Raw genomic sequence first — 27548 nt, 5'->3', positions numbered from 1 at the left:
GGGGAAAACATTGCAGCAAACTTCTATGATAAAAATAAGATCTAAAACCTAATAAGCATTGAGTATTGATTCAAATATAGGAAAACAAGGCATTCTTCCAAGAAATGGTCAAAAGATATGAATAAGCAGTTCTCAAAAAAGAAGTCCATAGATAATTTTTCCAGTAAGTATATATTTTTAATTTATTCAATTTAAAGTCAGGCCTGGAGATGGCAGGTCCTGGGTTCAAATATGACCTCGGACACTTCCTAGCTGGGTGACCCTGGGCAAGGCACTTAGCCCCCATTGCCTAGCCCTTACTGCTCTTCTACATTGCAACCAATATTTAGAATTTATTCTGAGATGGAAGTTAAAGGTTTTTTAATCTACAAAACTAATTATTGGAGAAATAAAATAAAACAAAATAAGCAAAACAGTTCTGAGGTTCTACCTCATACCCATCCCATTGGCAAAGATGGGCAAAAAGGGAAAATGAGAATTTTTGGAAGTGCGTGGGATGGCAGATATCTTAATGTGCTGTTGCTGGAGTTCAGAATTGGTCCAAATTCTGGAAAAAATAGGAAACAAGTGGAAAGAACTGAAGAAGTGGGATCAATGTAATGACCAATTGTGATTCCTCTAGACAACGAAGCATGCTGCCCACCTTTGGGGAGGGAAGTGATGGTGCAGAATGAGATGAGTTTTCAGATACAGTCGATATGCTGATTTGGTCTGCTTTAATTATACTTATGTTACAAGGGAGGGAATTTATTTTTTATGCTGAGGATAGCTGAGAATGAAGCAATAACAATACTTTAAAGGGAATGGGGGAAAAAAGTATTAAATGTTTCTGAAATACAAAAAAGAGAGCAGAAGAATGGTCAGAGAGGAATACAAACTAGCAGGGCCATGTTGGAATTACCAAATTAAATGTGAAATGTGTCCCACCTCCAAAAAGCCAACGGGATGCAGTGAAGATTCATGGCTTTGTGGCAATTCCTTTTTTTGATTCTTTGTATTGGGAAATATCCACATTTGTTGATAGTTGTGAAGCTTCTAATAATAAAAAGGAAATTTTCTTGTTGAAGAATTAACAGGAAACTAAAGGGAGCTCCTTGATTTGGGGGATGGCTGAACAAATTGTGGCATATGATGATGATGGACTACTACTGTGCTATAAGGAATGATGAACTGGAGGATTTCAGAAAGAGCTGAAAAGACCTCTATGAACTGATGCAGAGTGAAATAAGCAGAACAGGGAGAACATAAGAAAACATTGTATGTCCTAATAGATATAATACTGGCCTTGCAGACAGAAAGTCTTGGATTCAAATCCTGCCTCTGGAAATTTATTCTCTTTGTGACCCATGATTTAAGTCTGATAACTCTCAGAAAGGAGAACATACGCAGTAACTGCAATGTTGTGGGATGGCCAAATGTGATAGACTTTGCTACTAACAGCAATATGATGACCCAGGACAATTCAGAGAGATTTATGGGAAAAGATGCTCTCCACCTCCAGAGAAAGAACTCTTGGACTGAAGATGTGGATGATAACATGATTTATCGCTTGTCTCTTGGGGTATGTAATTTGGGGTTTTAGCTTTATAAGATTACTCTCTTAATAAAATGAATAATATGGAAATAGGTACCCGGTGGAATTGCTTATCAACTCCAGGAGAGGGAAGGAAAAATGGGAGGGAGATAACATGAATCATGTAACTTTGGAAAACTTATGTGTAAACTTGTTATTGGAATAAAATAAGGTTTAAAAAATAAAATTAAAATAAAGTTGGCAACCAGCACGTCCCCAGACCCTGACACAAACTTGAGGATGACCCTTAAGACTAAGACATGAGCCAGAAGGAAAGGAGGTGACTGTGCTATAGCAGCCAAGAAAGCTAAAATTAAGAAAGGCAGTGCCCAAGACACGAGAAACGATGGCCCACTTTACCTCCTTTGTGACCTTGGGCAAGTCATTATTCCCCACATGTTTTGCTTTCCTCATATATGAATTGAGAGGCCTTGGAGGTTCTTTCCTGGTCTGAGAGGCTGTGCTTCCCTGATTCTGCAACATTCATTTCTGTTCAGGCATCATTCTTGTGACACTGGGCTGCAGGAACATGGCTAGGGGTGTTTTTGCCATCCAGACAGATTTGGGGGTCAACTCTCTGCTCTCCTGGCCCTGGAGATGGATGCATTAACCAATGGCGTGCACTTGGAGAAACAGAATTGAAATGGGAGCCAGGGGGTGGAATTTCAGCCCCAAGCAAATACTTGCCAGTCATGCACCCAGCCTCCTTGGAGTCTGGCACCTCCCAGACACAGAGGGCATGCTGCTGTGCCATTGGGAAACATGCTCTGAGTCAGACCAATTGATCGGGCTATTACCAAGCATTTGTTAAGCAGCGTGCCTGCTGCTGGGAGCTGAGGATACCAAGAATGATACAGTTCCTGCCCTCAAGGAGCTTCCATCAGAACCATTCCCCTCACACTGCGCAGCAGGGCAGCATATTGTCTAGTGGGGGAACCCAGTCAGAAGGGCCTGAGCCCTACTTCTGACCTCCACTGGCGGTGTGGCTCTGGCCAGGTCACTCTTAGGCTCTCAGGGCCCTGGGCTCTAAGGTGCAGAGTGATCCCCGTATCCGTGAAATTGCAGTCCTATCAGCTATTTCTGTGCTGTGTCTCAGGGCTAGGAGCCTGGGGTTAGGGACAATGAAATACCCTCAGCAAGGTCTTGGGTCTTATCCAAGTGGAGTGATGCTGATAGCCACCCTTCCCCATGACTGCCCATCCTGCACACGGGCTCTGGTCCTCGTCCTCCCACACCTGCCAACTGTCTCATCCCCATTCAAATGTGCTGGCAGCCTTATCAGTCCTTGCTACAACTCAGCCCCTGCCCTCAAGGAGCTTACATTCTGCTGCTATGGAGTAATAATTATATATATACATATACATATATATATCCATAATAATTTTCAAAGAGAGGAAGCAGGCTTGAGCCACAGGAGGAAGGAGGCAGCCCAAGCAGCTGGTGCTAAAGAAAGTCCCGTTGGGCACATCGACAGTGGCTCTAAGCCATAAAACACTCCTCCAACCATAGTTACCAAGACAACAGGGGCAGGCCTGGAGCGGGCTGCCTAGCAGCATCACTTCTCCCTCCTTCCTGCCCCCCCAGAAGTCATCACTGCTGCCCATTGCCCTCTGCCCTCTACTGCAGCTGCCTTGGAGAGCAGACTCAGCCTCTCCCATACCCTGACTCTGGTCAGCTGCCCTTGGATGCTCCAGCTTCATAGAGAGCCCCAGAGGGTATTTCTTACCTTCTTGCTTCTTGGGAAGTCCTTCAGAGCCAGCCTCCCCCAACAACTCCTGCCTTCCCCATCGTTCCCCATCTGGCCCCAGCAAACACTCCACCTCCCGATGTCCCTAAATCACCTTCCTCAAGACTCATCCCATTGCTTCCAACATAATTCCTATTTCATTTCTACCTATTTCCTTGCTTCATCATAAAAATTAGAGTGCCATAGCAGGGACCATTGGCACAGGGACTATGGGAGCTGGGAGGGCCCTTAGACTAGGGAATGGAAAATAGAAAACTGCAAGGAAGGGATCTTAATGCAGATTTCATCTGGAGCATCTTAACCTTTTCGTGTGTCCTGGACTCTTCTGGCAATCTGGTAAAACCTATGGGCCCCTTCCCAAGACAATAGTTTATAATGTTTATAATTAAATTCATAGGAGAACAAAGAAACCAGTTATATTTGTAACATGGGTTTGATGCTGACCTGTATGAGGATTAAATTCCCTGTTCTGCAGCTCCCTCAGAGCTCTCAGGTACCTTGGGGGCCACAGGGAACCTCTCTGCCATTGGCTTGAGCCCCCACCCATTGTGTTCCCCATCTTACGCCCAATGACTAGCAGCCCAGTTCTATATAACCAAGTAACATCAGACTAGTTTTAACAAAGTGATTTTATTTCAAAGATGTAGCAAGAACACATTTATAAACATTTTACTCAATCCCTGGGGTGGGGGGAGGAATATTTCCCTTGCTTATCCATATATATGCCCCACAATCTCTGGAGGGACAGGATTAAGCTTACAGTTTAGCTCAGTTCCTGTAGGACAGTGATGGTGAATCTATGGCATGGGTGCCAAAAGATGGTACACAGAGTGCCCTCTGTGGGCATGTATCCACCCTTCCCCATCTCACCCCCATCCCCCAAAGTTCATTACTAGAAAGGCAGAGGGACTTGGGCAGAGCTGCTCCCCTCCCCCTCTCCACCACACCTCCTCACTCCTCTGCCCAGCAGCCAATGGGAGCACACAGGGGGTAAGGTGTTGGCTCACAGGTGGCAGAGCTGGAGGGGAGAAGAGCACTTGGGCCACTCCCTTCCCCCTCTCTACACTCACTGAGGACATTCCTCACTTCACCGACCCCTCCGCCCAGCAGCCCAATGGGAGCACTTCTTCTTTCCCCTGTCTCATAATGTGGGGGAGCGCCCTGGCACATAGTCTGGGGGGTGGGGTGGGGACAGTGCCCAGTGCTCCATCTCTAAAAGGTTTGCCATCACTGCTAGAGGACAAGAGCTCCTCCAAGTTCAATTGCAAAGCCCCACCTCCACATCCTCAGAGCCTTGCTTCCTGGGGCTTTATTGCTGCCATGTCTGTTCTTGATTCCTGGACTTCTGGATCTCCAAGGCTTGAGACTCCACTCCCTACACCTAGAACAGAAAAAGATGAAGGAAAAGGTCAACCCGTCAGGTTCAGTTCTTATGACCCCATGACTTAAAGGAGGGCAGGGGAGGTGGGAGACCCTGGACCCTCTTCTTTGCCCTACAGGGTCACTGGCTATGAGTAAAGATGTCCTCCATCCTTAGACTGGGGTATAGGCCATGCACCAACTGTGCTCAACCAGGCAGTTTTAAAAAAACAAAGTTCCAGCTAAATAGTCAAGGAAATGAGGCTTTTCCCATTGCATATGCTCTAATCCTCTAGTCTCTTCCACAAGGGTGACTCCCTTTAAAGTGGTCTAGGCATGCGCCAGCTCCCCATGACATATACTGAAATATAGTTATCAAACTATCATTTAAGAACAAGTCCACAGACACCAGGTGAAAACCCCTGCTCTAGACCAGTCACGCCATCTGAGACCCAACTGTATCAAAGGCATCGTCTCCCATATTGCTACTGAAGCTGTTGGCAGCAGTGCTCCCTGGGATCTTTTTGGCAATGAGCAAATTGTACCCAGAACAAATGGAAAGAGAGAGCGTTGATGAGGGATGACATATCCGTGTACTTGTAGGGAAACATAAAGTTCATGGACATAAGTGGAAAAATGACTCCTGGGAGTTGAAAATAGAAACCTTAACATCAGTCTTAAATGACAAGACACAAAGCATTCACGTAAATAGAACTGAAGGAGATTTTCTCTCCTGGACTCGGGGAATCATTTGTCCTCATGGCAGGCCAGAGGACCAAAGGATGGGAATGAAGAAAGGAGAGGAGACAGAAGGACTAGAGAGTCCACTTCTGAGACTACTAAGGACATTTGATCAACCCACAAGTGTTTATCGGGTACGTGGAGGCTGGAGACCCAACCCCAAGGACCTTACATTCTATTGAAGGAAACGACGTACCCAACTAGTCCATCAAGCATTCATCAAGCACCTGCTATGTCCTGGGCACTGTGCTTAGCAATTTACAAATTTGATACTCAAAACGATTACAAACCATAGATGCTACTCTCTTTCTATAGGGAGAAACTGTGTGAGTAAAGAGAAGAAGATGGGAAAGATGTCAAACTATGGTAGATGCTAGGGCACAGGCACTGCGTGGTGCCATGGTACACAGAGCACAGGAAGATCCAAGTTCAAGTCCTGCCTTCAGTGCTGAATGACTCTGGGTAAATGGCTTCATCTCACAATGCCTCAAGTTTCCACATTTATAAAAGGATGGGGTTGAATTCTCTGGCCTTTGGGGTCCCTTCCACCTCTAGATCTATGCTCCTATATAAGGTAAATGAGAGTAAGGGGAGGCAGATGAGGTTGAAATGTCAAGCATGGGGGGTTAGAATGAGGAGGTAGCCTTCAACATTGGAGGGATGGGCTCAGTGTCATCAGAACCCATCCACACTTGCTCCTTTGGCGCTACTCGCTGTTTCCTACTGAAAAACACACAAATGGGAATGAGGGGGGAGAATTCATTCACTAGCCTTAGCACTGCTCCAGAATGAGAGGCCCAAGGCTGAGGGGTGCCTGCTTCAATTAAGGGGGTGGAGAGGAAGGACAGTATGTGAGGATGCTGGGAAAGGGTTGGGAGACCCAAAGAATTTTTACTGTCTCAGCTGTTGTAGGTATCTGGGGCAGAGGGGAACAACTGTAATCAGCATGCTGAGAAGCCCACCCCTGACAGCTTCCTTGTTTTTTGCTCCTGCTGTGGCCAAAGTGCGAATCCAGGTGAGAAAGGGAAAGAGATTCTGGGACTGGAGAAGAGTGCTTCCCAGCAACAGGAGGCAACATGGAAAATCTAGGCAAGAATGCTGAAGGCTAGTAATGAGAGGAGAAGCCACAAGGGCTGGGGTAGGAAGAAGCAGAAAAGAGAGAGAAGCAAAATGAAGATGGTGCTTCAGAGCTGTCAAATAAAAGCTTGCTGCAATCTGCTTGGGTTTAGAATCAGAACCAAAGGACGGGCCTTCAGAGATCACCTTGTCCAAATTGGTTCTGAACAGGGTCCCCTCTCCATTATCCCCAAGTAGTCATTCAACTTCAATGGGAAGGCCTCATGTGATAGGAAACACACTAGCTTCCAGGGCAGCCCCTTCCTCTTATAGCAACCTTAATTATTTATAGCTTATCTCGACATCGCCTTTGAATTGGCTTCTTTTCAAACTCTATCCATTGTTTGTGATTCTTCCCTTTTGGACAAAGCTGGAAAAGTCTAATCTCTCTTCCCCATCACACACCCAACTGGAGGCAGCTATCAGTTTCCCTGACTCTTCTCTCCAGGATCCACAAAGGACTCAACTTCAATGTAGCATGAACACTGGCCAAGCAGGGCTCTGCCCTCTCCTAACTCATAAAGGAGCAGCTTTGGAAGAAACCTGGATCCACACATTTTTTAAATTTAATTTTTCTTACTAAGCTTATGTTTCTTTTTTACCTTTATTTTATTTTAATAACAAGTTTCTGCATACGTTTATCAAAGTTATATGATTCATGTTGTCTCCCTCCCTTCTTCCCTCCGCCTTCTGGATCTGACAAGCAATTTAATCTGGGTAATCCATGCATTACCACGCAAAACATATTTCCATGTGGTTCATTTTTTGTAAGCGAATAATCTAATAAAACCCAAACTCCAAATCTTATACCCAAATAAACAAGTGATGCATCATACGTTTTCATCTGCATCTCTACTCCCACAGTTCTTTCTCGGGAGGTGGAGAGCATCTTTTTCATAAACCCACAGAATTGTCCTGAATTGTTGCATTGCTCTTAGTAGCAAAGTCTATCACATTTGATTGTCCCACACTATTGCAGTTACTGTGTATCTTGTTCTCCTGGTTCTCCTTATTTCACTCTGCGTGGATTCACGTAGGTCTTTCCAGCTCTTTCTGAAATCATCCTGTTCATCATTCCTGATAGCACAATAGTATTCCAGCACCACCAGATACCCCAATTTGTTCAGCCATTCCCCAGTTGAGGGACATACCTTTAGTTTCCACTTCTTGGCCACCACAAAAAGTACAGCTATAAATATTTTTGTACAAATGGGTCCTTTCCCAGTTTCTAAAATCTCTTTGGAATATATACTTATTAGTGGCATTACTAGATCAAAAGGTATGCAAAAATGCCCTTTGAGCATAATTCCAAATTGCCCTCCAGAATGGTTGGATCAGTTCACAATTCCACCAGCAAAGCATTAGTGTCCCGATTTTGCCACGTCCCCTCCAGTATTTATTATTTTCCTTTGCTGTTGTTAACATGGAATCTAGAAACCCCAAACTTGTACTCTAGTAAGACCTGATGAACCCCAAGTTTTAGGACTAGCTTATAAGTTGGAGACCCCAAAGCTTGTACTTGTTCCCTGTTCCTACGAGAATCCACCTTAAAGGGAATCTCAGGCTAGCAATTTCAGACTGAATAATGGATCCCAAGGTAAAAGACAATCCCCATCAGATGGGACCAAGCCTAAGCCAAGTGACTCTTCTAGTCTCCAGAAGCCTCTCTCACTGTATCACCCTCTCCTTTTGAGGATCAAATTCAGGACCTTCAGCTTATAAGATTGATGCTCTGCCTACTGCACTAATAAAGAGTCACTTGGCTTGGGCTTGGCCCCCACCTGATGGGGATTGTCATTTACCTTAGGGTTCATTATTCAGTCTGAAACTGATAGCCTGAGATTCCCTTCAGGGTGGATTCTCACAGGAACAGGGAACAAGTACAAGCTTTGGGGCCTCCAACTTACAAGCTAGTCCTAAAACGTTGGGTTCATCAGATCTTACTAGAGTACAAGTTTGGGGTTTCTAGATTCCATGTTGATACTGTCATATTGGCCAATATGATAGGTGAGAGGTGTTACTTCAGAGTTTTTTAATTTGCATTTCTCTAATCAAGAGGGATTTAGAACATTTTTTCATACCATAATTGATTGTTGATTTCTTCATCTGAAAACTGCCTGTTCATATCTTTTGACTACTTTTCATATGGAGATGACTTGGGTTCTTATACATTTGACTTAGTTCTTCATATATTTGAGAAATGAGATGTTTATCAGAGATATTTGTTATAAATGTTTTTCCCAGTTTGTTGCTTTCCTTCTAATCTTGGCTGCATTGGTTTTATTTGTACAAACCCTTTTAAATTTAATATAATCAAAATTATTCATTTTACATCATGTAATGTTCTCTCTCTTGTTTGGTCAAAAATTCTTCCCTTCTCCATAGATCTGACAGGTAAATTATTCTACATTCCCCTAATTTACTTATACCATCCCTCCTTATGTTTAATATATTCATATACCCATTTGACCTAATCTCGGGGTAGGGTGTGAGATACTGATCTAAACCTTATTTTTGCCATCCTATTTTCCAATTTTTCCAGCAGTTTTTGTCAAATAGTGAGTTCTTATTGGAAGAATCTTTCAAAGTTATGGAACAACCTCTGCTGCCCACTTTGGGGACCATTGGTATCTGAATGTCTGTCCTTGGGGACAGTGAGGTCACTATTAGTGTCACCTCCAGTAATTTTATGGTCCCCTATTGAATGGTCATTTTTGGTTTTATGGAGCAGTTTCTCACCACAAGGATATTGACTGTTAACAAAACAGCCTTGATGCCCACCTCTGCCATTAGCAGCTTTGAATCCCTTAATCTTTGAGCTTTGATTGATTGTGTTATCTGCCAGTCTCTTACAGTTTCTTCTTTTTCTTCCTTTTCAAATGTTGCAAGTGATTCAAAACATAGGAAGTGGGGGCCCTGGGGTGCCTAAGTGGTCCTCTGGGCTTGGCACTGTCTCATTTTCTCATTAGGGAGAGTATTTGCAGTTAGGAAGATGAATCACCCATGCCCTCTTGTGGCACAAAAGAAAAGAGAACAGGAATTTCATCCACCACCACCCCAACTTTTTCTTTCTATAGCTCCTTAATATCGCATAATGCCCTCTGCAGTTATTCCTTCATTGCCTTCTCACCCACAATGTCCTGTGGGATGGACACTGCAAGGACCATTGGTCCCACTTCACAGATGAGGAAATGGAAGCTCAACTCAAATGGCTTGCCCAAAATCATATAACAGAGCCAAGAGTACATCCCAGGTTCTCTGATTCCAAATCCAATATTCTTTCTGATGGACTGTGTTGCCTCCTAATTTAACTAGATTATCAATACACATTTATTAACTACCTACTATGTGTCACAGCCCTCAAGGAGCTTCCATTCAAAGGAGGAGGAGAGAATACAGCTAGGAGCAGCTAGGAGGTGCAGTGGGCAGAGCTCCAGGCCTGGAGTCAGGAAGAACTGAGTTCAAATTTGACCTCTGACATCCTGGCTATATGGCCCTGGGCAAGACTCTTAACCCTGTCTGTCTCTATTTCCTCATCTATAAAAAAGCTGGGAGAATGAAATAGCAAACCATGCCAGGATCTTCACCAGGAAAATCCCCGTGGAGTCTTGAGAAGTCAGACCCAGCTGAAAAATACTGCCACACACACACACACACACACACACACACACACACACACACACACACACACACACACAAATGGAAAGGCATTCTGTGAGGGAAAGAACACTAATGAGGAGGGGAGATTAGGGAAGGCTTCACTTGGAAGGGCTCACAAGGAAATTAGAAATACTAGGAGGGTCAGTTGAGTAGACAGATCAGATCTGATGAGAGATGCCACCAGTTGGAGATGGGAGATGGACCCGCCTCCTATTAAAAAGGGGATAATCTTTGGACCCTCAGCCTCCCAGGGCTGCTGTGAGAAGAGTGTGTTGTCAGTCTAAAGTGCCCTATTGACCAGAGCATTCGTTGCCTTGCCTACTTCCTGCCAACCTGCTGCCTGGTTGCCTAGGAGGAAAGATAAGAGATGCACATAGATAACTAAGAGTCAGCATAAGTCAAGATCAATTCCTTGTAGGGAAAAGAGATACAAACAAAATCTTGACAGAATAAGAGGCTAAAGTATCTCTCCGGAGATGGCACCCCAGCCAGGCCACCAGAGAAGGAAAAGATTTCAATAAACAGAGAGGGGAGAGAGGGTGAGTGGCATGTCCTAAATTAAATGAAACCACCTGAATGACAGCCCAAAGACAGGGAGGCACAAGCCAGATAGAGAAAATACTAAGGCTCCCAGTGTGGCTGAAATAAAGAGCCTACAAAGGGTGGTAGTGTTAGCTCAAGTTGAAAAGATTGTGGAGAGCCTTGAATGCCAACCTAGGGAATTTGAAATAAACTCCTGGAAATACTGTGCCAGTCAATCACTCTGTGGCTCCCCTCACCCTCTCTGAGACTTCTCTGATCACAACTCCCCTCCCTGGCCACCACTCCCCTCTATGTCTATTAGAATGTAAGCTCTGCCAGGGCAGGTGCTATCCTGCCTTTGTATTTGTACACCCGCCCCCCCCCCCCCCAGCAGTTAGCACAGTGACTGGTTCATGGTAAGCACTTAAAATACCTTTTCATTCATTCATTCAGAGATTGTATATGGCAGCCCATGGAGAAGCAGGGTGGCCAATAGGGAGGCTAATGCAGGGGAAAGGTGATGGGGATCTGAACTAGGGCAGAAACTACAACCATGGGAGGAAGGGATGTTGTGGGGGTAGATGGGACAAGACTGGGCAATCACTGAGACCCAGGAGAAGTGAGGGGATTCAGAATATTGATCACTGAAGAGAACCCTAAAGATCATCTAACATCTTAGAGAGGAGAAACCTGAGAGTCATAGAGGGCACAAGATTCTTGACCCAAGACTGCAGAGGGTAGGCTTTGAACCCAGATCTTCTCATTCTAAACGCATACATTTCATTTTTCAGTTTCGTGTATCTCCAACTCAATGTGGCTCTCAAACTCTTTGGTCTTACCACTAAAGTATAAGCTCACATTCATAGACTTACACTATTACGTAAAGGTCAGATGAAAGAGAATTTTTTAAGAGCTCAAAAATTCCCAGTATGGCACAGTAGACGACAGTGCCACAGGACCTAAGCTTGATGCTGAGCTCTGCTACGTACTTCCAGTGACCTTGGCTGAGTCCCCTAAAATCCCTAGCCTCCATGCATATTGATCCATTAAAGTGGGGGGGGTTGTGTATATATAAGATATGTGTGTACCTACACACACATAGTTTATATATATGGGGTTTAATATATGTGTATATGCAATAGCTCTATTAAAATTATATATGTGTGTACACACATACATATATACATGATATGACCTCCCAGTTACATCCCATCTGCTAAGTCATTTAGGGTCCAAGGACGCCGTCCATCTGGGCCAGATGGTTTGATCATCAAGAATAACAAAATATGGCCTGATCCCCTCCTCTTACCTGGAGTATCTCCTCTTTGCTAATCATTTGTTCCATCCTTCACAGGGATGTTCATTCTCTTTGGAAGAAAAAATATTTAAGCAAAACAAGAGTTGAGTGCATCCTCCTCCTCTTCATCCATTATAAGCATTCCAGAGTGACTAAACAATCCTTATCTTCTTGTCCTTTACATAGCTTTAAAAAAGGAAACAGGCAATTTTCAAAAGAAGGAATCAGACTATCAACAACCACATGAGGAAAACACACTCTAAATCACTACTAACTAGAAAAATACAAAAGAAAGCGACTCTGAGGTTCTACTTCATGCCCATCATATTGGCCAAGCCGGCAGGAAAGGAAAATGACAAACGCTGGAGAGGCTACTGGAAAACAGGCACAGTTTTGGACTGTTGGTGGAGCTGTGAATTGGTCCATCCATTCTGGAAAGCAATTTGGAAATGTGCCCCACCCTCCAAATCACTAAACTGTGCCCCGTACGTTGGTGATGCCACTATTAATCCAAAGAACTCAAAGAAGAAGAAGGACGTACACATGTAAAGATGGATAGCAACTATTTTGTGGTGGCAAAGATCTAGAAACCAGAGGGACACCCATCAACTATGGAATGGTTGAATAAAGTATGTATACAGTACATGTGGTAGACCAATGAACTACTATTGTACTATACAATGGTATAATGAATGAAGGTGAAGGTTTCTGAGATACCTGGGAAGATTTATATGAATTGGGAGTGAAGTGAAAAGATGGAGAACAAATTATATGTTATCAACAATATTGTAAAGGCGAATAACTTTGAGTGACTTAAGAACCCCACTTTCTACTTTCCAATAGCAGTTCGCCTTAGTTTGGACTCCAAGGAACATGATGTCCCCTGCACCACGTACCCTTCAGGGACACAAACCCTGCTCCCATCTGCTTTCTAGGTTCCACACACTCATTAGATTATAAGCTCCTTGAGGGCAGGAATTGTCTTTCTTTTTTCTTATTTGTATCCCCAGCACTCAGCAAGGTACCTGGCACATAGAAGACACTTAATCAATATTTATTGATTTACTATTGAGTTGATTCATATCTCCAGAGAACTGCTGAAAGAGGATTTCTTTTTCAATTTAATTAATTAACTGAAAATATTTTTCCATGACTTCATGATTCATGTTCTTTCCCTCCCCCCCACCCCAAGCCAATGAGCAATTCCACTGGATTTTTACATGTATCCTTGTTCAAAATCTATTTCCATATTATTACTGTTTGCAATAGAGTAATCATTTAAAGTCAACATCCCCAATCATATCCCCATCAAACCATGTGATCAATCATGTGTTTCTCTTCTGTGTTTCTGCTCCCACAGTTCTTTCTCTGGATGTGGATAGCTTCTTTCTCATAAGTCCCTCCTAGTTGTCCTGGATCATTGCATTACTGCCAGTAGAGAAGTCCATTACATGTGATTGTGCCACAGTGTATCCGTCTCTGTGTACAATGTTCTTCCTGTTCTGTTCCTTTTGCTCTGCATCAATTCCTGGAGGTTGTTCCAGTTCACATGGAATTCCTCCACTTTATTATTCCTTTGAGCACAATAGTATTCCATCACCAACATATACCACAATTTGTTCAACCATTCCCCAATCGAAGGGCATCCCCTCATTTTCCAATTTTTTGCCACTACAAAGAGTGTGACTATGAATATTCTTGAACAAGTCTTTTTCCTTATTATCTCTTTGGGGTACAGACCCAGCAGTGCTATGGCTGGATCAAAGGACAGACATTCTTTTATCGCCCTTTGGGCATAGTTCCAAATTACCTTCCAGAATGGTTGGATCAGTTCACAACTCCACCAGCAATGCATTAATGTCCCAATTTTGCCACATCCTTTACAATATTTATTACTTTCCTTTGCTGTCATATTAGCCAATCTGCTAGGTGAGGTGGTACCTGAAAAAAGATTTCTTAAGAGCTAAAACTGTTGTGTTGAGAATTGACGCAACTGATTCTATTTTGCCCCATAGTCACCATGTTTTATTTTTCACTAAAGCATTAATTACTCGAGTCTGGGGACAATATCTCTGAAACCCAGAGCCCCAGGGTTCTGTCTCTGTGTAGCATCTTGGTACCTGGCTCTAAGTAGTGTCATATTATCACGGACCTATCCTTTTCCTGATTAAAGACTTGGTTTTTCTGACTACTTTCTTAGTATCAACTATGAGGCAAAAGTTGCAAGGGCTAAGCAACTGTGCCAAAGGTCACGGAGCCAGAAGGGTCTGAGGCCAGCTTTCACCCTCTTGACTCCAGGCCTGGCTCTCTTTCCACTATGCTACTTAATTGTCCCTAGATGACGTGGAAAGGCGGAGGTTTATGGTTATAGTTAGGAGAGCAGGGTTAGAAGACTGGGACCTGGGTGGTGAGGACTAGCACTAGAAAGGTGCCAAGGGGCTAGTGTTTGGTTGTGGTTAGAGTAGAGAGTGTATGTGGTTGAAGCTGAGGTTGGCAGGGTATGGTCAGTGTTAGGGTAAACAGCTGGCTTGAGAAGTGTGGTCAGGGGATGACGGGCCAAGCAAAATGTTTCCACTTGCTGTTTTTCCCACTTTGGTCCCTAAATATAGGGAAGGCTTAGTGGAAGGTATGATGCCAGACTGTTAACCCAGGATACAATACTTAGAGGGGACCTGATTGCTGTCTTTGACTATGTGACGGGCTGTTAGGGGGAAGAGAAATTGGGCTTATTCTGTGTGTCTAAAAATGGTACCAACCTAATCCATTTGAAAATTACTATTTTTTTAAAAATCTGATGGGGAATGCTGAATTCCCACTTGATATCTCCTGGGACCTTTAGTAATTGAGATAAAGAATATCAGCTCCTGAGTGCCTCATCACAGCACAAGTTTGATTTGTCCACCTCTGGACAGAGTGATAGCCCCTTGAGGACACCTTGCATCATGGGGGCAGTTTGGGAGGAGGAAGGGGAAGAGAAGAGGAGAGTTAGCTACAGATCTTGGGCTCAACTGCATTGGGAACAAATGTGCTGAGAGAGGGATTTGCTGCAATTGTTTAGTAATGAAATTCTGTGTGCCTATTCCCAAGGACACATATGGTTAACCACTGGACCCTGCCCATTCCCTCTGCCCCAGAAGGTGAGCTCTCTTTATGGTCATTGTCCTTCCCATCATCAACACTGATTATGTGGCCTGTTTTACAGGGAAGTGGATGGTCAGGAACTGGGCAGAACCCTTAATGGTTCTAGAGACCAGTAAGTGAGAGCTAATTGGGACCTTAAGAGGACATCAAGTGCAACTCCCTCATTTTATAAAGCGGAAACAGAGACCTATAGAGATACGTGCTCAAGGGGGCAGCTAGAAGGCTCAGGGGATAGAGAGCCAGACCTGGAGTTGGGAAGTCCTAAATCCAAATCTGGCCTCAGACACTTCCTAGCTGTGTTGCCTTGGGCAAGTCACTTAACCCCCATTGCTTAGCCCTTACCTCTCTTCTAACTTGGAATTTATATTTAGTACTGTTACAATTAACTTAATATATCTACCCAGTTATTAAATTTTATAAAGTTTATTAGAAAGGGTAGACAATCATAGTTTTAAATCTCATTCTTACTCTAAATTCAGACCATGTTTTCCCTAGCCTCCATTAATCTTTCTCTTCCCCCTTACCTGCCTGATCTCTCCCCATGTTGGTTCAAAAAAAGCCCCGGTCAGTCCCTGCCCCCTCTCTTTTACTGATGTTCGCAGATGCTGCATTCACATTTGAGGAATCTTGCTGGACAGGTCGATCCTCCAGGAGGGGGAGGGAATGAACTTCCCTGGCACAGTATCCATTCTAAGACTGAAGGTAAGAGTGTTGTTTTTTTTTCTTTAAGGGACCTGCCCAAGGTCACTCAAGTGAAGGAACTAAATCTGGATTCAAACTCAGTTCTTCCTGACTTCCAAGTCCATTGCTCCATGCACCATTTACACACTCCTGCCTGATTTCCAGCATCTCTGCTATCCATCTGCTCATTGATTCCTCCCCTAATAGCACGAGCCTCATAAACTAAGGCACGATGTAAGTGGAAATTCTGAGTGTGGTGGAGGTAGCCTAACCCATAGGTTAGGACTCCTCGAAGTCCATGTGGATGTTCTCTTGTTCCAGTCGATACATGGAAGCTCTGGGAACTGGAGAAAAGACCCCCTTCTGGCCACATGTAACTAACTGCCTGAGGAGCTTGTGTGATGAAAAAGAGACTCTAATAGGCTATTGAACTGGAATACCTTCTAATGGATGAACTTACAATGGGAGACGACAGTGAGTGAGCTCTCCTCTGAGCCAGAAGTGAGAAGATACACAATCGGTTTACCAGCTTTTCTGTTCCTCTCTCTTGCTTTCAGCCTTAAAGAGTCAGACGTGTTTGACACTGGTCCGGTGACCCCCCCAACATCCACTTAGCCTTCACGTGGCCATGAGTACATGGCTGCCTTTGTCTTTGCTTTTCCTGATCTTAAGTAACCCACGATGGACATATCCGGGACGAGTGGTAGCCTTAGGCTCTAGGTTGCATGTGAGTAAGCCCGGCCTCTATCCAAACCTCTAAGTAGACCTCAAATTTGAAGCCAAAAAGCAGAGAGAGGTAACCCAGCTGATTACCCCTTTTGTACAGCCACTGAGTTCCAGCAGTCAATTCGAGAACTCTTCAGCATCTTCATTGTAAGGCCCTGAGCTCTTCCAGTTCTCTGAGCCAGGTAGGAGATCTGCCAGCACAAACTCCCAAGTCACACATGGCTTAAAGGAGGCTCTCCGAAACCTCCATGGGATGGACCAGAATCAGATGAAGAATCTCTTTGACACCTGCTCCAAGGCGTGGCTCCTATGGTTCAGTCATCCCTGTTACATCAGTCTCATTGATCACTGAGCAAGTATTTCTTCAGGGGCCACTGGTAGTGCCGGGCACTGCTCTCACACTGGGAATAGATTGCATTATCATGGGATGGGGGCAGCGGGGAGATAACAGGTATATTTAAAAGTAAAGAGAAGCAATACAAAGAAATGCAGCTACCCACTAACGTCTCAGAATCAGAGAATCTCAGTGGAGGAAGGGACAGCCTCTGCATGAACAAGAATCCCTCCTCATCGTTGCTGTTGGTCAGTCGCGTCCTTCTCTTCATGGTCCCATTTGGGATTTTCTTGGCACGGATAGTGGGGTGGCTTGCTGTTTCCTTCTGCAGCTCATTTGACAGAGGAGGACTGAGGCAAACAGGGTGAAGTGACCTGCCCAGTGTCCCACAGCTAGTGAGCATCTGAGGTCACTTTTGAACTCAGGTCTTCCTGATTCCAAGCCTGGTGCTCTATCCACTAAGCCACCTCACTGCCTGCCCTTCTAAAACTAACTGGAATGTACAGAGTGCCATAAAGTTTGCAAACCCCTTCCTGTCCAGGATCTCATTTGCCCCTCACAAGGACCCTGAAAGGTGGGTGCTACGTTATTAGTCCCCATTTTAGAGATGAAGAAACCGAGGAAACCAAGGCTAAGAGATGTTAATGTGGGCAATGCTGATTAGGTCTCATACGAAGAATTGATTGATGGCTCAAACTGACGGCACTTTGAGGAAACAAACTTTATTATAAGAGAATATAGTAGCTAGTATAGTAAGCAATGAAGGTAAGAGGAGGAGGTGAGGAGGGGTGAGGTTTTCAGGAAAGCTTTTTATCCTGCTTAGTTACTAAGGAAGCGGTCAGTGGTTTGGGCAGTTGTCACCCTGGGTCCCCGGGGAACAGATGCCCCTTTACTGACGGCCCACTGTGGTGTGCATGGCCTTTGCCCACTGAGGGGGGAGAGCAACCACAATGGAAGTGGGATGCTATCTGCAGGCTACTTTTGCCTGATTCTGTGCAGATTCCAAAGGAGGGCAGGGAGTATGGAACTTGAGCTTTCTTTGAGCCTAGTCCCATGTGACAGGAAACCGAAGTACCTTCATTTGCTGTTCAGAGATCCCCAGCCAAGGAACTAAGTTCTGTCTAAAGACTGATGTGAGGACTTTTCTCACAATTATGAATCTAAGCAACTCAGCTGTCTTATATGAAAAGGAACCCTATTCTAATAAACTAATTATTGTTTCCATGCTTTGTATTGTATATGGCTACTTGGCAGGGTTTATGGGACATTTTAGTCAACATCAGTGCTAAATAGCTTACTCAAGGTCACAGAGCCCTGAGGCAGAATTTGAACTCGGGTCTTTTTAATTCCAGCTCCATTGCTCTATTTGCTATACTTTGGAGTCTCAACAAACGTAAGTTGTCATCCACTCTTTGTTTGAGAATCTCCACTAAGGAGCAGCCCACTCCCTCCTTAGGCAGCCCATTCTTTTATGGGACAGCTCTCATTGTTAGGAGTTTTTTCTTCTATGAAGCCTAAATGTGACCCTTTGCAACTTCCACCTTTCCAGTTTGGCCCCCTGAGATCAAGAAGAACAGATCTAATCCCTCTTCCAATGACAATCCTCCAGAGACCCGAAGCCCCCCAATATTCCCCAGTCTTACTCCAATGCCTCATCAAGGCCACAATCTGGCCGTGAGTTCTTGAAGACTATGCCAGCAGAGCTAAAGCACTGGTAGCTTCTACCAAGCCAAGAAGGTCTTGAGTAAAGGCACAGTAATATCTGTTGTCTGAGGACCAACCTAGCCAAGGTAGAGAAACACCTCTTCAATTGTTGTCAAGATTTTTTTAATCTACTAAAGAACAGGGGATCGCTACCTGCTTTGATGGACAGTTGTCTACACCAATGAAATCATGGCTCGCAGGCTGATTAGGACCAACCCTCATCGCTGACACAAGAGATGTCATATCATCTCCAGATCCCATTCACTGAATGTGCCATTGTCACATCTAAGAAATGAAAAGGATTCTCCAAAATAGGTGTTGGGGATTCCACAAGCAGCCAAGATGCAATCTTAGGTCACGTTGCCTTGAGAGAGAGATATAGCATCCACAATAATCCCGCTGTGTACTTCCCTGATCACACCATACCTGGTATAAAGTGTTCACTTTTGAGTACCACATTTTAAGAAAGGCATTGATGGGGCTGGCTAGGTGGCTAAGTAGATAAAGAGCCAGACCTAGAGGTGAGAGATCCTAGATTCAAATCTGGCCCTTAGATACTTCCTACCTGTGTGACCTTGGGCAAGTCACTTAACCCCTATCATCTAGCCCAGGGTTGACAAACCTTTAAGAGATGGAGTTCTGGACCCCACCCCCTGACCCCCTAAAGCCCTTGTGCCATGGCCCTCCCCCCCCCCACTGAGTGCTGGACATGCCCTGCCCCACTTTACCCACCACAAGGGAGAGAGAAAGCACTCCCATTGTGCTGCTGGGTAGGTGAAGTGAGGAATGTCCTCAGTGACTGTAGAGAGGGGGAGGGGAGCGGCCCAGGCCCTCTGCTCTACTCCAGCACTGACATCTGTGATCTGCCCACCTTACCCGCTGTGCACTCCCTTTGGGCTGCTGGGAAGAGAGGCAGGTAATGTGAAAAAAAATGCCATCAGACATGGTGGAGAGAGAAAGGGGAGCAGCTCGCCTGAGTTACTCTGTCTTTCTAGTAATGAACTCGGAGTTGGAGGGTGGGGTGGCTGTGTGCCCACAGAGAGTGTTTGGCATGCCGTTTTTGGCACCCATGCCATGGGTTCACCATCACTGACCTAGCCCTTATCACTCTTCTGTCCTGGAACTAATACACAGTACTAATTCTAAGATGGAAGGTAAGGGTTTAAAAACAAAAAGGACACTAATGATGTCCTTGAGAAGTAGCCAGAGAAGGGTGATTGGAATTGGGACAAGTGGGGGGAACGTCAAGAGCATGCCATAGTAGGAGATCACTTGACAAATCCATATCACTTGAATGAGATTAGACAGGGGACATATGGTGGTTGTCTTCAAGTATTTGAAGGGTTTTCATATGAAAGAAGAATTGTCTTTCTTGGTCACAAAGGGTAGAACTAGGAGAAGTAGGAAAGGGAGTGATGATGAGGCAAATTTGGTGTAATGTCAGGAGAAACTTCTTAACAATGAGATCAGCCATGAAGTGGAATGGGCTATCTCAGGAAGTGGTGGGCTTTCCCTTGTTGAAAATCTTCAAGCAAAGATGTATCAACTACTCGTTGTGCATCTTGTAATAGATGAATTCCTGATCAGATATAGGTTATAATAGTGGCTGTTGTGAAGATTGGATTTGGCTGTCCCCTGATTGTAACAATGAAGGTACTTAGCTCTTCCTTGATTGTGAAGATTAAATTGTAATCCCCTGATTGTAACAATGAAGGTACTTAGCTCTTCTTTATTGGAAAGATTGAATTATAATCCCCTATTTCTTTTTAGATTTTAATCCCCAAAAAGTGTTAACTCAGTATTTGAAGTAGATCTACCCATTTTAATCTACCAAAAAAGTAACTAACCACTAAAGGTACAAACTAATTACAAAATGTGTGATATAACCAAAAAAGGTATAATCTAGCCCCAAAAAATGTGAACTAAAGAGTGGGCAGTCCTGGAGAGAGCATCTGATATGATTGGTAAACATAAAATTTAGGGGAGGTGACACAAGAGAAAAAGATCTTTAAATAGAGGACCACAGAGGTCAGAATAAATAGATGAATGATTCCTCTGATTTGGAGTTGGATCAAGAGTGAAGAAGAGTCACTCAGAGTTAGAATCATCAGTCACTCGGAGTTGGACTGGAAAACAGATACTTGAGGAGAGTCTGGAAGATGGACACTCAGACTTGGAGTGAAGATACTTGGCTGTGGAACTGGACCCCTGGAGGAGCTCATGCAGGAGACCTCAGACTACTTTCCTTTTAGATAGTCACCGTGGTGAGTGTAAGGGCTGATTTACTTTCCCTGTCTTTCTGGAGGTGTAAAACTCCAAGAAAGGCCCATTGTCTTGAGACTCCTTTCCCTAATTAGGGCCTTAGAATTTCTACCTGGCTCAGAGGAAGCTAGAATTTTTTTTCTCTCTCTCTCTCATTCCTTAATATCTTCTCTCTATTGTAAATAAACTATCATAAATTCCAATTTTACTTTAGTAATTCATTTTGGGATTTAGAAATTAAATCCCTGGCAACAACCAAATTAATATTCAAGTCCAATTATAAATTTAACACTGCTGAGGACTTTCCCCATTTAAATTCCAGGAATCTTCCTTTGGTACTACCATGTCCAAATAGGCTCTGTTGTTCTCCATGGTTCTGAATCTTTCATCTGTTTTTTTTTTCCCCAACCCACATTGAAGGTAAATGGGGCTTAATCCCATTGAAAACCAATAACAGCCAAAGCCATTGGGAGTCTTTCCTTCTGATGGAAGGTAAGATCTGCAAGGGCCCCAAATAGCAGCACAACACTGGGAGTCTGGAGACATGGGTCAAATCCAGTTTTTGTTCCTTTCTGGCTCTGTGCCTTTGGCAAGACCTTCCCTTACTAGGGTCTTAGATTCCTCGTGTCAAATACTACCTGCCTCACAGGACTGTTGTGTCTTTAATATAACTGAGAGTTGTTAAAAATGAGCAGACACAGATTATTCTCACAAGCCCACAAAGCCATTAATTAAAGAGTTTTGTTATTTAGTCTAAATGGACACAGAATGTATCATTCTATGTGCCCACAGTCCATAGTTACCAGAGATGAACGCATATGAGTTGGTGAGGGAAAGGGATGGAAGGGATGCATAGGACAGCCCTTATGACAGATGTCAGGAAGAAGCAGAGAGTGTACAGAACCCTGAATAGACAGAACACATGGCAGCTTCCGGGAGTGCCTGCATGCAAGGAAATCTTCCCCTAAAGAAACCTCTTTCACTGGGTGCTTTTAAGCACAAGGTCACAGTAGATGTTCCATATGTCTGGCACCCTAAGTCATCACCCTCACCCATCTTGGTTAAAGTTTCCATCACTTCTTTTTTGGGTATGATATCCTCAGGGAAGAGATGATTCCTGCCCTGATTCAATTTAACAGTTATTTCTCTTCTTGATACAAAAGTCAGGCCAAGCTGCTCTCCTGCTCAGAAAACCATTCCTCATGTCTTCTTCCATTATCACTGGGACAAAAATCCCAAAGTCCATATGTTGGAGGAATCAGAGGTTCAGAGTTTGGGTATTAAAATCCTCTACCTGGTACTGGAATCCCATATACAGCCTACACCCATTTGAATGTTTTCAATGATGGGGAACTCACTCACATACCTCCACTGCTCCTCTTTCTTCCTTCTAGAGCTAAAGCATGATGAGTTAATCTTTCATAAATCAATCCTTGAGATATTTAAACATGGCTATCAGGTCTCATTGAAATCTTTTCTTCTGTTTTCTAACTCTAATTTTTGTGGGGTGTAAGGTCAAAGAATATGCTTCCCACCCATGCACTCCTAAGACTCTGCTCCCAACACTTTCAGATGGGCAATTGACAACTGCATTAAATGCTCCTCTTCCTTCAAACTCTGGAAGATCAATAACTCATTTTACTCTTCTAATTACCTAAGACACAATGACAATTTATTATTACTCTGCTTGTATTGATGGTACAACTTTCCCGAAGATTAATAAGAGCCAGGGGAGTATTCGTGTTGTCCTCAAACATGCATCATGCTAATCCCACAGGATCAGTAAAAAACTTTAAAAAAAGGAAAGGTCCCAATACATTTTCTTTTAAAACACTTATCTTCCATCTTAGAATCAATACTATGTTTTGGTTCCAAGGCAGAAGAGTGGTTAAGGGCTAAGCAATACAGGATAAGTGACTTGCCCAGAGTCCCACAACTAAGAAATATCTGAGGTCAGAGTCGAATCTAGGACCTCCTGTCTCTAAGCCTGGCTTTCAATCTATTGAGTTGCCTAGCTGTCCCTTTCCCACATGTTTTTTTTTTCTTAAAACTTCTCTTTATTAGTTTCAATTCATTTTTTATTATATTCTCTTTTTTTATAACCCTTACCTTCAGTCTTGGAGTCAATACTGTGTATTGGCTCCAAGGCAGAAGCGTGGTAAGGACTAGGCAATGAGGGTCAAGTGACTTGCCCAGGGTCACACAACTGGGAAGTGTCTGAAGTCAAATTTGAACCCAGGACCTCCCGTCTCTGGGCCTGACTCTCAATCCACTGAGCCATCCAGCTGCCCCCACTATAATTTTTTTCTAATGTAACCATGATATGTATTATTTTGATTCTCTTTTCATCTCTCCATATATTTCCCTTACTTTCTTTATATTTCCAATATTTGTCATTCCTAATATACATCATAATACTTTGCATCCAAATATAATCTATACAGTCATCTCCCCCATGCGTTGCATGTGTTATTTCCAGTCATTTTGTAATAATGAAGCTTCCATGAATATTTTCAGATGTAAACAGCTTTTTGCCCTCTCAGTGATGCCCTTAGGGCCTAACCCTAATAATGAATTCCCTAGGTCAATGACCATGAACAGAATTACAACTCTTAAAGTGTATTTCCATCTCAATTTCTAAAAAAAAATTCACGCCTACTTAAGCAGTGTAATATTAGGCCTATTTCGCCATCTTCTTATCAGCATTTAATTTGGTAACTTTAGCCTGTCTGGTTTTCAGTTAACATACATTACCAGAACTGTTGGTTCTCAGTCAACAGACACAATCTATTGCCAGGACCACATTCTTTTCTTTTCTTTTCTTTTTAAATTTAACATATTTTTCCATGGTTACATGATCCCCCCCCCCCACATTTCCTCCCCTGTCCCGAAGCTGACAAGCAATTTCATTGGGTTATCCATGTATCGTTGTTCAAAACCTATTTCCATGTTATTCATATCTGCAGTAGCATGATCCTTTAACATCAAAACCCCAATCGCATCCCTATCGCATTACATGACTGATTGCATATTTTTGCAATGCATTTCCATTTCCACAGTTCTTTCTCTGGATGTGGAAAGCATCTTTCTCACAAGTTCTCGATACATTGTTCTCCTGGTTCTGCTCCTTACGCTCTGCATCACAGGTCTTTTCAGTTCACATGGAACTCCTCCAGTTCATTATTACTTTCAGCACAATAATATTCTATCACCAGCATATACCACAATTTGTTCAATCATTCCCCAATCAATGGACACCCTCTCATTTTCCAATTTTTTTCTACCCAAAAGCCCCTTTATACATATTTTTATACATATATTTTTCCTTATAATTTCTCTGGGGTACAAATCCAGCAGTGATACGGCTGGATCAAAGGGCAGGCATTCTTTTAAAGCCTTTTGGGTATAGTTCCAAATTGCCTTCCAAAATGGTTGGACCAATTCATAACTCCATCAGCAGTGTATAATGTCCCAATTTTGCCATATCCCCTTCAACATTTATCATTTTCCTTTGCTGTCATATTGGCTAATCTGCTAGGTATGAGGTGATATCACAATGTTGTTTTAATGTGCATTTCTCTAATCAGGAGGGATTTAGAACACTTTTTCATTTGCTTATTGATAGTTTTGATTTCATTCTGTGAAAACTGCCTATTCGGGTCCCTTAACCATTTGTCAATTAGGGAATGGCTTGATTTTTTGGTAGATTTGATTTAGTTATTTATATATTTAGAAAAGTAAACCTTTGTCAGAGAGTTTTGTTATAAAAATGTTCTCCCAGTTTGTTGCTTTCCTTCTAATTTTGGTTGCATTGGTTTTGTTTGTACAAAACCTTTTTAATTTCACATAATTAAAGTCATTCATTTTACATTTTGCAATATTCTCTGACTCTTGTTTGGTCTTAAATTCCTTCCTTTCCCACAGATCTTACAGGTATATTATTCTATGTCTACCTAATTTATTTATGCCTTCACTCTTTATATTTAATTCATTTACCCATTTTGAATTATCTTGGTATAGGGTATAAGATGTTGATCTAAATCTAATTTTTAACATACTGTTTTCTAATTTTCCCAGCAGTTTTTGTCAAATAGTGAGTACTTGTCCCAAAAGCTGGGGTCCTTGGGTTTATTGAACACTAGTTTTCTGAGGTCATTTACCCCTGGTCTATTCCATTGATTCATCCTTCTATCTCTTAGCCAGTACCATATTGTTTTAGTGACCACTGCTTTACATAATACAGTTAAAGATCTGGTATTGCTAGGCCCCTATCCTTCACATTTTTTTACATTATTTCCCTTGATATTCTTGATCTTGTGTTCTTCCAGATGAACTTGGTTATAATTTTTTCTAATTCTATAAAAAAGGATTTTGGTAGTTTGATAGGTATGGCACTGAATAAATAGATGAATTTGGGTAGGATTGTCATTTTTGTTATATTAGCTCATCCTACCCAGGAGCAATTAATGTTTTCCCAATTGTTTAGATCTAATTTAATTGTGTGAATTTTTCTTTTTTTGTTGGATATAGAAATACTTAAGATTCATGTGAGTTTATCTCTACAACTTTGCTTATCCTCCCCTCTCTGTATTGATTTTTCTTGCCTCTTTATGTTATATAATTTACCCTATTCTCTCTTCCCTTTTCTCTCAGTGCAACCCTCTCTTTCAGCCCTTGTCATTCATATGTATACATATCATATCATACATATTGTTCCATGTCATCACATTTACATATACATTATATCATCATATATCATCATATACATCATAATCAGCTTACTTCTCCACCCTCTTTCTGAGTAAATTCCTTCTATCTTCTCTACTACTAAGAATGATTTTTGAGAATTATAGAAATCCTCTTTACATGTAGACATATAAACATTTTTACCTGAATGAGTGCCTTAAATTTTCTCTTTCTTATTTGCCTTTTTGGGCTTCTCGTGTCTCATATTTGGCCTTCAAATTTTTTGTTTAGGTTCGACTTATTCCTCAGGAAAGCTTGGAAATCTTCGATCTTATTGAATGATCATTTTCCATGCTTTATGATCTTTTAATGCAGAAGTCACTAGGTCATGAGTGATCCTGATTGTAGCTCCATGGTATTTTAATGGTGTCTTTCTGGCTGTTTGAAGTATTTTTTCCTTGGCTTGGTAGCTCTTGAATTTAACTATTATATTCCTGGAAGTTGTCACTTGAGGATTTCTTTCTGAAAGAGATCTGTGAATTCTTTCAATTTCAATTTTATTTTCTTGTTCAAGGATCTCTGGGATCTTTTAGAATTTCTTGTAATATGATATCCAATGTTTGTTTTTTATCATGGTTTTCCAGTAGTTCAATGATTCTCAAACTGTCTCTCCTATTTTTCTAGGTTAGTTGTGTTTTTTTCAATAAGATATGTCATGTTATCCTCTGATTTTTCATTCCATTGATTCTGCTTTATTATTTCTTGATTTCTAATTAAATCATTAGTTTCTAGATAGTCAATTCTGATTTTTAAGACCTGATTTTTCTCTATCAGTTTTGGTTCTCCTTTTTCAATTGGCCCATTTCTTCTTGCATCATTTTCAGTTCTTCTTGCTTTATTTTTCTTTCTTCTTGCATCATTTTTATTTCTCTTCCCTACTTTTCCTCTACCTCTCTTACTTGCTTTTTTAAGGTTTTTAAAGCTCTTCTAGACTCTGTGTACAATCCATATTTTTCTTTTGGACTTTGCATGTGTTTCCTTTGCTTTTGCTGCACCCTTCTGTGTCTGCACCTTGCTCATTGTCTCAATTAAACTCTTTAGAGTTTTTTTGGTTGTCTATTCATTTTTCCTATCTAATTATAGATAGGCTCTGTTCTGGGAAGTTGGGATACCCTCTTAAAACTTCAGTCCTTCCTTGTTGCTATTTTCTGCTTATTTTCTGGGTTGTTACTTGTTTACCAAGGTCTGAGGGCTGAGAGCTCTGATAGCCCCCTCACTGTGCTGATTCAATTGACCTATAAGATGTTGCTAGGTTAAAGACTTTCCTCAGGTTTGGGTGTAAGCTTTTGATCTCAGTCTGAATTTGATCAGGTCAGGTGCTGATCAAATTCTAGCCCCAGGTTTAGGTTCAAGTTTTTTTTCTCACTGTGTTCTTGATTCAAATAGGCACACCTCTAATTGCCCTGTCCTGGAGCTCCACCCTTAGGCAAAAGATCCCTAAGAGGCTCCCCCTGAGAACTGTGTCCTCACCCTAAATGTTGGATTATGTCCTCATTCCTGACTTCACTCTGGGCCCCTGTGGATCAGCCTCCTTCAGCCCAGATTGCCCTGGACTGGGACTCCAGACTTCTCCACAGTTTGAAATTTCAAGGGGTGTGTGTTGGCTTGGACCACTATTTGCCCCAGCAGGATTTCAGGGTCTGCCTGTTAGATAAGACTTAAGTTTGGAATCTGTGAGAGGGGGGAGGGGGAAAGGGAGGAGGGGTGGTTTGCTCTTGGCTTGCTCTTCACTCTCTGCTATGTCTCCTGCTAGCTCTGCTCCCCTCTCACCTTAGGTTCCCCACCTGCCTACCTTTTGGGTTTTTCTTTTTTTGAAGGTTGTTTCACTCTGTCTCCTTGTTGGTTCTTTCACTCCTGTATTTGTTTTGTGAAGATATTTCATTCTTGGTCAGAGAAGATTTTTGTGGTGGAATGGCGCTGCTCTTTTAGTTACTCCTCC

General features: G+C 42.7%; 1 protein-coding gene across 1 annotated transcript in view; it reads right to left on the bottom strand.

The window, feature by feature from the left end:
* Positions 1–3933: 3933 nt before the first annotated feature.
* Positions 3934–27548, bottom strand: part of RSPH14 (radial spoke head 14 homolog) — a 262764-nt gene continuing 239149 nt past the window's right edge. Inside the window, exon 7 of the mRNA XM_056821430.1 lies at positions 3934–4701. Within this exon, the coding sequence (XP_056677408.1) occupies positions 4607–4701 (95 nt within the window). The 3' untranslated portion in view covers positions 3934–4606. The remainder of the gene's footprint in view (positions 4702–27548) is intronic.

This window comes from Monodelphis domestica, chromosome 3 (genome assembly GCF_027887165.1).
Source record: "Monodelphis domestica isolate mMonDom1 chromosome 3, mMonDom1.pri, whole genome shotgun sequence".
In the NCBI taxonomy this organism is placed as follows: Eukaryota; Metazoa; Chordata; class Mammalia; order Didelphimorphia; family Didelphidae; genus Monodelphis; species Monodelphis domestica.
This window is presented reverse-complemented; position numbering and strand designations above follow the sequence as displayed.